The sequence below is a fragment of the Oncorhynchus masou genome, chromosome 30 (assembly GCF_036934945.1).
Source record: "Oncorhynchus masou masou isolate Uvic2021 chromosome 30, UVic_Omas_1.1, whole genome shotgun sequence".
Classification (NCBI taxonomy): domain Eukaryota; kingdom Metazoa; phylum Chordata; class Actinopteri; order Salmoniformes; family Salmonidae; genus Oncorhynchus; species Oncorhynchus masou.
Window position 1 is genome coordinate 23,408,779 of NC_088241.1, and position 11,302 is coordinate 23,420,080.

The window sequence follows — 11,302 nt, forward strand, 5'->3', positions numbered from 1 at the left end:
ATAATCTGATCTCTGTGAAAATGATTGGATTATGAGTTTTTTTTCTTGTGTAAACTCTATTTGGTGTTATACGACAAATAGTTCATCTTGGTAAAACATATCTTAATTCATCTGGTCTATAGCAAGCCAGACATGGGGGTTAGTGAATGGGTACGGAGCAGAATATTTGCTTGACTGATGTCTGACCTGACCTAGGGTGCCACGCTTCTATTATTAGCTAACAGTGGCTTCAAAAAAGACAATTGATCGTACCCCAATGACAGCCACCACTCTAGCCAGTTTATGTGGAACATTCCATAGTTCCAGACCCGGAACATCAATACAGTGCCATTATTTAATTGTGTGCTTGCTAGTCTGCTTTGTGGACACTTAAACCATTGGTTAAGAAGGATAATGAACTTCAGAAAGTACTGATAAATTAGTAATGGACAAGTTGTCATAAATATTGGTTCTTAAATTCAACAAACTGCTGGAAAATAGGCTAAATAAAATCCTCAAACAAGGTTCACCTAACGTGAATCCCTGACTATAAATGTATTTGAACCCGACTCATTTGGAAAGTGAATCAATCCCCCCTCTTGTTGCCAAATGATTTGACCAAAATTCTAAAGAGAGACCATTTCAGGGCAGTACACAGGGTTCTCAGGTGAATGGTATAGTCAGTCTATATTGGGTACCAGTCTGTTTGAGATTGAACAATGTTAGCTCCTGTAGTAAAGCAGAACCAGACTGGCACACCATCTGCTCAGCAATAATCCACCCAGGATTTGGGGTTAAGGTTTTCTACTGAGAACCAATATTTTCACATTTTCCCTTTTGTGCAGGTCATTAGTTAGAGCATGACAATCTGGTTTACTCATCATGGGGAGATACTAGTAGAAAATGTTTGGATTTGGGCCAGTAGATATATGTAATTGATTCTTTAGCCACATTTAAAATGAATGAGTGGGAGGTGCTTTGGAAAGCTGGAAAGTGTTCCAGATAGACATTAGGGATTGCATTTGAAAGAATGTGTTCTAGTACTCTCATGAAGTTATTTTCAGTAAGCTTATATTAGTTTTAAATTAAACGGGTTTGACGGGAAAATGTATCCTGTATGCAATTGGTTGTTCCAATTACTGGTTGTTCTGAAACACAACTGAAAAGAAAGCGTCATGTATTTTCACTGCACTTGATACACTCCACAAACTATAAACAGAGCTTGAAATTGTGGCATTGCTTATAAATTTAACTGGCTAAATATACAGAACAAAAATGGGAGCTAGCCCCACCCACTGGAGAGCCAGGACCAGCCAATCAAAATGGGGTTTCTCCCCCACAAAAGGGCTTTATTACAGATGTAAATACTCCTCAGTTTCATCAGCTTTCCGGGTGGCTGGTCTCAAGACAATCCCGCAGGTGAAGAAGCCGGATGTGGGGGTCCTGGGCTAGCGTGGTAACAAGTGGCCTGTGGTTGTGAGGCTGGTTGGACATACTGCCAGATTCTCTAAAATGAAGTTGAAGTGGCTTATGGTAAAGAAATTAAAATTACATTCTCTGGCAACAGCACTGATGGACAATCCTGCTGTCAGCATGCCAATTGCACACTTCCTCAAAACTTCAGACATCTGTGGCATTGTGTTGTGTGACAAAACTGCACATTTTAGAGTGGCCTTTTATTGTCCCCAGCACAAAGTGCACCTCATACAGCTTAATATGCCACATCTGTCAGGTGGATGGATTATTGTGAAAAATGAGAAATGCTCACAAACAAGGATGTAAAAAAAATGCCTGCACAAAATGTGAGAGAAATAAGCTTTTTTGTGCGTACGGAAATTTTCTGAGATCTTTTATTTCAGCTCATGAAGCATGGGACCAACACTTGACATGTTGCATTTCTAAATTCAGTGTACAGGAATTTGATTATTAGTAATAGAATATAAACTTTTAATCAAGTACTCACACCCATCCCTAATAGACATCAATTGCACATCACACAGATTGGCAAACTCCTATTGGTGTTAGTCTACTTGTTGATAGGCAAAATGACAGACCCATGTAACTGCACAGTGCATTGACCAAAGTCGATTATCAAAATCTCATCGACAATCCATTCCTTTGGAAATAATGATAGTATGATCTGGTTCAAGGAAAACCACAAAGAAAGTTGTGTTTTCTGGCCATCACATGACACTATATGTAGGCTACAATGATCAGAACTGCATTTCATTTTGTAACTGATTTATAAACACTTTTGTAACTGATTTCAGGTCAAGTTACAGGACCCAGGATTATGCCAACTCCTGGACAAAAAAAAGCAGACAAAGTTTTGAATATACCCTTAACATCTGTGGTAATCAGGTTTAGGCTCAATTTGAATTGAGGCAGTCAATTTAGGAGTACACTGATATTCCAATTCAATGAAAAAGGGAATCTCTTTTCCACTACTTCTCAATAAACTGAAATGGAGAAGCTATTTATGTCAAAAGTTGTCAAATGTTCTGATTTTAAATTCAACTCACTTCCTGAATTGACTGACTTCAATTGCAACAAGCCAGAGTAATCGATTTCTTGTAAATTAATACAAATATTGTGTCAACTGCCAGAGACAACTTAATTACAGAGAGGAAGCACCAGAGTATGAAATCGGACATGACCCATTGATTGCATTACAAGAGTAAAAAACTATAGATCTGAACGAGTTGTGGCACAGTCCCATAGCGTTATGTTGTTTGGGAGGGACACCAGAACCAGTAACTGATTTCAAAACAAACTCCCATCACATTGCCTATGTTTACCTTGATCATCAAACATCAGATAAACTGCACCAAACATCTCTCACGGGGGCTATGGCGTATAGCCTTTAGAATCTACAGACGGCAGACAAGAGGAAACCTAATAAGTAGGCCGTCTGTCCAGTACAACAGCTTTCCATGCTTCACTCTTATATTCCTAGCTATACATTCAAGCCACACTGGACTGTTGAAATTTAAGTTCAGCTAGTCCTTTAGGAGAAGCCAAATATCTTTTCAACCAAGGTAATTCCACTGTTTCTTTTTAATTAAGGACATTATTTAACTAACCTATAACCCTGAATCAATAAATGGCAAGCATGAATAGGCTGAAACTATTGCTGTGTGGCTATGATTTATCTTGTACTGTATTGGTAGAACTCTGATTATTGATTTTATCTCGCTGACTGACCAGAATCTGGCACTGGCAGCTGTCTCAACTGTTCAGTCATATGTGGTGTACTGTCGGCACTGGAAACCCTGGTAAAATTTGGGTCACAGAAGTTCAGGTGATGCGCATCGACAGATGTGGAGGGGGCACAAACGATTTTCTTTTAAAGCTTTTTGGTGGCCTCATCGCGGCTGGATGACCCGTGGGGATTCAAATCACCGGCAGTCTGTCCATGCTGCTGCAAGGTAAATGGAAATGACTCTCTCATTGATTTCTCTCATTGTTTATAAGTTAAATCACCGAGGGGAATGGCTTTATTTTTGGCAAAACAGGACTACTGAAAGGAGCAAGAGAGGCAAATAATAAACATGATAATCGACGGCTTGCTTATTCATACATTTTGATATCTGCTTTACAAATATGTGATGCTCCATATTCATTGTAAATTTACAGCTGTCTTCGATGTACATTGCCTTTTTTTCCCCTGATAAAGGTATGTTACAATTCATTATTTATATGTCAATGACTTAACCAAGTTTAGTTTTAAATTGTATTTATTGATATGAAAGGACTGAGGCATTATTTTAATTGGTAAATCAACCTTTGTGGGATTAAAATAGTCTCTGGAATAATATATTTTTCATAGAGTATTTGTTAATGAAATACAGGTTTTAAAACAAACTGCATAGAAAATAACATTTACATGTACTTTTTATGATGTATTTTTGAAGATACTAGTGTAAGAAAGTTCAGTTGCTTATTGTTACACACCAAATTGTGGCTTGAAAGTTGGTTGAATGGTTTATATATAGATATTAATATGAATAAATGTTGTATTTCACAAAAAAACAATGCTTTTGCTCATTATTGGGGAGGAATGCCCCTTTATGTCCAATTAGAATTTCTGAGCAATATTTCTGTCCATTGAGGGGCCTTGGGCTCAAGAACCATCCAAAAAGGCAAAAGTTCCATATAGCCTCTTTAAATGACAAAATTGCCTCGATCCTCTCTCTGCCTCCTACTCACAGACACAACGATGCCCGTGTAAAGATGGGGGATTGGAATTTCCTAGGGGGGATATTGGAGGAGGTGCATATCCACTCCACTATGGTGGGAAAAATCTGGCTCACCATCCTATTCATCTTCCGCATGCTGGTGTTGGGTGTGGCGGCCGAGGACGTGTGGAACGATGAGCAGGCCGACTTCATCTGCAACACGGAGCAGCCCGGGTGCCGGAACGTCTGCTACGACCTGGCTTTCCCCATCTCCCTCATCCGCTTCTGGGTCCTTCAGGTCATCTTTGTCTCATCGCCCTCACTGGTGTACATGGGCCATGCTCTCTACCGCCTCCGAGCCCTGGAGAAGGAGCGGCAGAAAAAGAAGGTCCTGCTACGTCGCGAGCTGGAGCTGGTGGACGTGGACATGGTGGCTGCTCGGAAAACGATTGAGCGAGAGGTGAGGCAGCTGGAGCAAGGCAAGCTCAACAAGGCTCCGCTGTCGGGGTCCCTGCTGCGCACCTACGTGGCCCACATCATTACCCGCTCCGCCGTGGAGGTAGGTTTTATAACGGGCCAGTACATCCTCTATGGCTTCCAGCTCGCCCCTCTCTTCAAGTGCGAGCGTGAGCCTTGCCCCAACGCGGTGGACTGCTTTGTTTCCCGGCCCACAGAGAAGAGTGTCTTCATGGTCTTTATGCAATGCATCGCTGTAGTCTCCCTCTTCCTAAACATCTTGGAGATCATGCACCTGGGCTACAAGAAGGTCAAGAAGGGCATCCTGGATTACTATCCACACCTGCAAGACGAGCTTGACGACTTCTACTCAAGCAAAACCAAGAAAGACTCCGTGGTGCATCAGACAGGCATTGCTTCCTCCGGCTGCAATCCCACCATGGCCTCCGCGCCCAGTGGCTACAACCTCCTACTGGAGCGGGCCCAGGAGGGTCACACCTACCCCTCCCTTATCAACCCCTCTGCCTTCCTCCCTGTTCAGGGTGAACTGGCTGGTAAAAGGAGTGTGGAAGAACTCAAAGATGCTGCACATAGCCCGACGGAGCACAACTCCAACTCCAATAACACCAGCAGTGACAGCCGTTCACCGCCCTGTGACTCAGTGACCCCGCCAAAGCAGGAGCCAGAGGAGTCTGCACACCTTCCCCCTCACAGCGAGGAAGAGAAGAGGGGGAGCCCAGACTCTCCCAGGCGCCCAAGGGATGCATCTCACGCCTCCTCCTGCCCGACATTGCTAGTAGGCACCGGAAGGAAAACATGGAGGGTCAACGCTCCCTCAAATTGTTCCACAGTGGTGGAGGGCAAAAGCTCAGACACAGATTCTTATGGGGGTGCTAAGGCCAGTGGTGGGTACCAAGCCCGGACTGCGTCGAAATCGGAACCCAAAATGCGTCCCTCCACCCCAGACTCACTGGGGGACTCAAGTTCAGGGTCACAGCACAGTCCGAGAACACCCTCTTCCAATCGCCGACCATCATCCACAAGCAACGCAAGTAGTAGGCGAGCCCCTACAGACTTACAAGTCTGAATGCTAAGAGTAAAACCTTATCGCTTGTCCCTCAGACAAAAAAATACTTTATTTCAAACACAGGGATCAGAAGAACATGACATGAGTTGTGACATTGTGCGAACTGCTTTGGAGGGAAATCTGTTGCAGTAGTCCAGCAAAATGGATAGATGTGTTTTATAAGATGTCACCTCTGTTTCTGTTGATCTCTATGTGGTAGTTTATTTTTGTATTCACCAGCTTCAAAGCCTCTGTCATGCTTTGTGATGACGTAAGACACAGTAGATCAAACATTGGGTGTGGTGACCTGCTTTTAAAATGTGTTGTGGCTAAGAGAGAAAAACAATGGAACAGTACAGATCACATAGCAGTGACACCGTTAATGCTTTCTGTAGGTTTCAGTTCATTTTAAACACCATTGTTTATGGCAAGCCCAATTCAGAATTTTGTTTCACTAATTGGTCTTTTGACCAATCATATCAGCTCTGAAAAATATCTGATATGAAAAGATCTGATTGATCAAAAGACCAATTAGTGGAAAAAGATCAGAATTGGGCTGCTTTTGACCACTGAAAATAGAGTATGTAGACTAAATGATGTATATTGCATGAAAGAATGACCTAATTTCCTATTTATAAAAGTGTATATCTTGGTTTTTTATTTTGCATTAACTACTGTATGTCCATACGAACATCGTAAAACCATTTCAGACGGTTACAATGGCCCTCCATGTTCTTTTAGGCACAGCTCTTCTTTTAAGGGTTGTGGGGTATTTCAGTTTCTTATGCATTTCAAGTAATGCCAGCAGAGCCTCTGTGTGCACACAGTACAAAAGTGATATCATGAGGTAAGATGTCTATATTGTAACAAATATGTGAACGTGATTAAAAAGGAAAACACCCATTACGTTAATGTTTGTTTACTAGATACAAAGCATTGGTGTACAGTAGGATAAGTACACTGAAAGCAGAAAAGGGGGTTTGCTTTTATGAGGGGGAGACAGTCAAAGGACAAAAGCTATTATATTTCAATATATCAAATATACAAATTAAGTTAAATACTTAAACTTAGTAGAAAAAAAAATAACAGAGGTGAATAAAATCCCTCGCCTCCAGTTGTTGGTTTCGACTTGCCATAAAAATCTGAGTTTCTAACAAAATTACTTCAATAAAGCCGAGGCACATCCTAGTCGGCAGCTCCATCCTCTTGTGTAGGCTCATAGCGTTGAAGCTAAGGAAGTGTGTAAAAACAGAGATTCAATTATTTTGTTCGTTTTGAAAAGTTCAAGCCTACCATGTACAGATCATCACACTCAATGAAAAATAATCATAGGCAGGCCTACCCTGTTCTTGAGGTCTTTGTTCTCCTCGGCCAGCAGCTCACACCTCTGCCTCATGTCTCTTAGGTCCTGCTGGAGTGCCTCAGTGTCTGCAAACTCCTGGCCAGCCACACCCAAGTGCTGCTTGAGGAAACTGGAACTTATTAAAGAAATTGCAGTGTGCTGAGGGAGGAATTCAACTCATTCTCAACCTTATTGTCATTGAAAATGAGTAATATTTTAGAGAAGCATCCCATCATGAGCTGTGACAGTCAACACTTGTTCTGTCATCTGTGTGAGTACGTCAGGTTGCTATACCACTAAAGGCAACAGAAAGGTCAGACTGAATGTGAGGAGGGGCTTCAGTGGAGTTTCAACACCTTCCAAAAACATAGCTATACATGTCTACATTATGTAGGAAATATTCATTACAAAAACAGAGCAAACATTTTTAAAAGGATACTCAAGCGCATTGTTGGGTTTCTCCGTCTCTTCATACAATGCCAACAGCACTGTAATAAGGAAAGGCACAAGCCGTTTTGGTAATTTGCGTAGGTCAAATAAAATTAACAATTAAAGTTAATGAAATATTTGAAATAAACACACCACTGGTGAGGCTGTCAAGGACACCAGCCTTCTCCAGGTATCTTTGAAACTGCTCTCGTTTGGACTCTGAAGCCTGTAGACACATTGGCATTGAGACAAATGATACTTGATTACCTGATTAACAACAAGACGGTCTATATCGAGGAGGTGAGGGTCCTCGGAGTGTGGTGTCAGGAAAATAACCTCTCACTCAATGTCAACAAAACAAAGGAGATGATCGTGGACTACAGGAAACAGCAGAGGGAGCACACCCCTGTCCACATCAACGGGACAGTAGTTAAGGAAGGTGGAAAGATAAGTTCCTCTGCGTACACATCACTGACAAACTGAAATGGTCCACCCACACAGACAGCGTGGTGAAGAAGGCGCAACAGTGCCTCTTCAACCTCAGGAGGCTGAAGAAATTTGGCTTGTCATCTAAAACACTCACAAACTTCTACAGATGCACAATCGAGAGCATCCTGTCGGCCTGTATCACTGCCTGGTATGGCAATTGAACCGCCCTCAACCGCAAGGCTCCCCAGAAGGTAGTGCAGTCTGCACAACACATCACCGGGGGTAAACTACCTGCCCTCCAGAACACCTACACCACCCGATGTCACAGGAAGGCCAAACAGATCATCAAGGACAACAACCAAACGAGCCACTGCCTGTTCACCCAGCTATCATCCAGAAGGCGAGGCCAGTACAGGTGCATCAAAGCTGGGACCATGAGACTGAAAAACAGCTTCTATCTCAAGGTCATCTGACTGTTAAACAGCCATCACTAACACGGAGAGGCTGCTGCCAACATACAGAATCAAATCTCTGGCCACTTAAATAAATTGACTTTATAAAGGTATCACTAGTCACTTTAAATAACACCACTTTAATAATGTTCACATATCCTACATTACTAATCTCATATGTATATACTGAATTCTATACCATCTACAGCATCTTGCTTATGCTGCACACCATCACTCATCCATATATTTATATGTACATATTCTACTCATCCCTTTACATTTGTGTGTATAAGGTACTTGTTGTGAATTTGTTAGATATTACTGCATTGTCGGAACTAGAAGCACAAACATTTCGCTACACTCACATTAACATCTGGTAAACATGTGTATGTGATCAAAAAAATGTGATTTGATTTTTTACTTCCAATTTATTTAGGGTTCAGTAATTAGCTAGTTCATCCATGATGCTGCTAGATGTTTGCTGGCACCATTTTTCCCAAGAAAGGGAAGGAACAAGACCCTGTGCATTCATACCTCCCATGATGTAATCACTGTTAAAAAAACAGGGTTGAACAGGTGAACTCAAGGGCTTCATCACACAGCTTTCACCTGTCCAGTAATTTCTAATTAATGATTCCACCAAGGAACCTAATTCAAGCATAAATGGGACTAGTATGATTGCTATAAATATTATAGCCTTCCTTACTGGGTACTGAAAAAAAAAACAAAAAAAACATCCAAACTGAATATTGTACCTCGGTAATAAACTATCTAGCTACAGGTTAAGTTAGCCAGCCAGTAATGGACTAAACTCCATGGTGAAGTTTGTTTCTGATTAACTTCACCAACTGAGTGTCGCCGAGAACAGGCTTTGTGGTAATCTAGCTCAGACTACATCGATTCGCCCAAGGTCAATACTTTAAATTATAAAACTTGTACTCATGTTAGCGTGGCTTTGTTTGCTTTAAATGCATACTTTTCAATATACGTTCATTCAAATACAACAACCGAGTGTTTGCGCATTGCTCTAAGATGGGCACTCATCGCAAATGCGCATGTGCTAATTGAATCTCAACAAGGAAACAGTCCGTGGTGGTATCAATTTTACCCCAAAGGCAGTACAATATGAAGATAAGCTAAAACTGCTCGGTCAATTGAAATCTCCATCACACTGTAGGCGACTTCACCGTGATGTTAGCGCATGCGTAGAAATACGTTGTCGGGTCGAACGGTCGTCTCACGCTGAACTGCGCATGTGCAGCCCATCAAACCCAAAGGCAGGCCTTTGATATGTTGTTTTTGACGAAAATGAAAACGTGCCAGTTTGTAACTTTCACGAAATTGGACTAATAACATGTTCAACTACTTAAGATATTGTCTCGAATCTAGCTTGTGCCTTTAGATTTCAAGAAAATTAACTACCGAAAACATTTTCACTCATCTCATTTACATCCCAAACCCCGACCTGCCCGGTTTGGTCTGTTTCGCAAGCTTTCTTGGAAGTCTCGCGATGTTGTGACTGTGGGTTTGGAAACTGACTGACTTTACCTGTGGTATTTGATTACCGTTTATTGAAAAAGTATGATTTTAGCACACAAAGAAAGTCACGCAACTACAGAGGACAAACATAGGTACACGGTGGGCGTTTCATATATATATATATATATATAGACCTTGAGCGAATCGATGTAGTTGAGACTACATTCCACAAAGCCTGGTCTCGGCTCCACTCAGTTGGTGAAATTCATCAGAAAATTCCTTCACCATGGATTGGAGTTCAGTCCGCTACCTAGCAAATGTGTAAAGGGTTAAATTAGCACACTTAACGCGTGGGAAAACTTTAAGCTCTCCTGGTTGTTTTACAATGCCATTGTTGTATTTTACACACTACATCGTTACTCACGCCAATGTAAAACATTATTATGTAGTCCACTTACTCTGTAGTGTGCCATTATGAAGTTAACGTTAAACTTTACTGCTAACTAACGTTCTTACGACTCACTGCCTGCAACAGAGGTTTGCCTTGACGTCAACACAAGCACGCTCGGGCTTAGAGGGGTAGTTTATTGAAATACTTTCTGTACTGTCTTTTTCTGCCCTCTGCTGGTGATTTTGTAGGCTTCACACAGACAGTTTTCACTTTTTATTTGATGAATTTCACCTTTATTTAAACGAGGTAGACTCGTTGAGAACAAGTTCTTATTTGCAGCTGCGACCTGGCCAAGATAAAGCAAAGCAGTTCGACACATACAACAACACAGAGTTACACAGGAATAAACAAACATACAATCAATAATACAGTAGAAAAATATATATGCAGCATGTGCAAATGAGGTAGGATAAGAGAGGTAAGGCAATAAATAGGCCATGGTGGCGAAGTAATTACAATATAGCAATTAAACACTGGAATGGTAGGGTGTGCAGAAGATGAATGTGCAAGTAGAGATACTGGGGTGCAAAGGAGCAAGATAAATAAATAAATACAGTATGGGGATGAGGTATTTGGAAGGGCTGTTTACAGATGCAGTGATCTGTGAGCTGCTCTGACAGCTGGTGCTTAAAGCTAGTGAGGGAGGTAAGAGTCTCTATCTTCAGAGATATTTTCAGTTCGTTCCAGTCATTGGCAGCAGAGAACTGGAAGGAGAGGCGCCAAAGGAAGAATTGGCTTTGGGGGTGACCAGTGAGATATACCTGCTGGAGCACGTGCTACTTTATATTTTGTTTGAATGTGGATTCATTCCACAGATGGAAAACAATACTGGAATTACTGGAATAACATTGATTGTACAATTTTACTATGATTCAAAGAGATACATCCATCGTGAATTGACCATCAGTCAAACTAAATTTCCTGCCAAAATAACTCCAGGTGAAAGGTCACAAAACAAACCTGTGCACTAGCAGAGATACTGTATATAATGACGAGATGCTCTTATCTCCGCACTAACTGGCGCGAAGGCAGACGGTCTAC

The 11,302-nt window shown here is 41.6% G+C and overlaps 2 protein-coding genes across 4 annotated transcripts; one reads left to right on the forward strand and one right to left on the reverse strand.

Annotated features, from left to right (window-relative positions):
* Nucleotides 1–43: 43 nt before the first annotated feature.
* Nucleotides 44–5,714, forward strand: LOC135522383 (gap junction alpha-9 protein-like). The gene is made up of 2 exons (XM_064948575.1): nucleotides 44–3,407; nucleotides 4,191–5,714. The coding sequence occupies exons 1-2, from the start codon at nucleotides 3,298–3,300 to the stop codon at nucleotides 5,698–5,700; spliced, it is 1,620 nt and encodes a 539-aa protein (XP_064804647.1). The 5' UTR covers nucleotides 44–3,297; the 3' UTR covers nucleotides 5,701–5,714.
* An 868-nt stretch (nucleotides 5,715–6,582) lies between these two features.
* On the reverse strand, nucleotides 6,583–10,379 carry LOC135522386 (c-Myc-binding protein-like). Of its 3 annotated transcripts, none has more exons than XM_064948584.1 (5): nucleotides 10,269–10,379; nucleotides 7,604–7,676; nucleotides 7,461–7,509; nucleotides 7,022–7,151; nucleotides 6,583–6,909 (listed from the first exon to the last, which is right to left on the reverse strand). In XM_064948584.1, the coding sequence occupies exons 1-5, from the start codon at nucleotides 10,281–10,283 to the stop codon at nucleotides 6,865–6,867; spliced, it is 312 nt and encodes a 103-aa protein (XP_064804656.1). In that variant the 5' UTR covers nucleotides 10,284–10,379; the 3' UTR covers nucleotides 6,583–6,864. The 3 variants fall into 3 exon arrangements, with proteins under 3 accessions (XP_064804656.1, XP_064804657.1, XP_064804655.1); XM_064948585.1 differs by lacking the exon at nucleotides 10,269–10,379 and adding an exon at nucleotides 9,754–9,972; XM_064948583.1 differs by lacking the exon at nucleotides 10,269–10,379 and having other exon boundaries at nucleotides 7,604–8,967.
* Nucleotides 10,380–11,302: the final 923 nt, after the last annotated feature.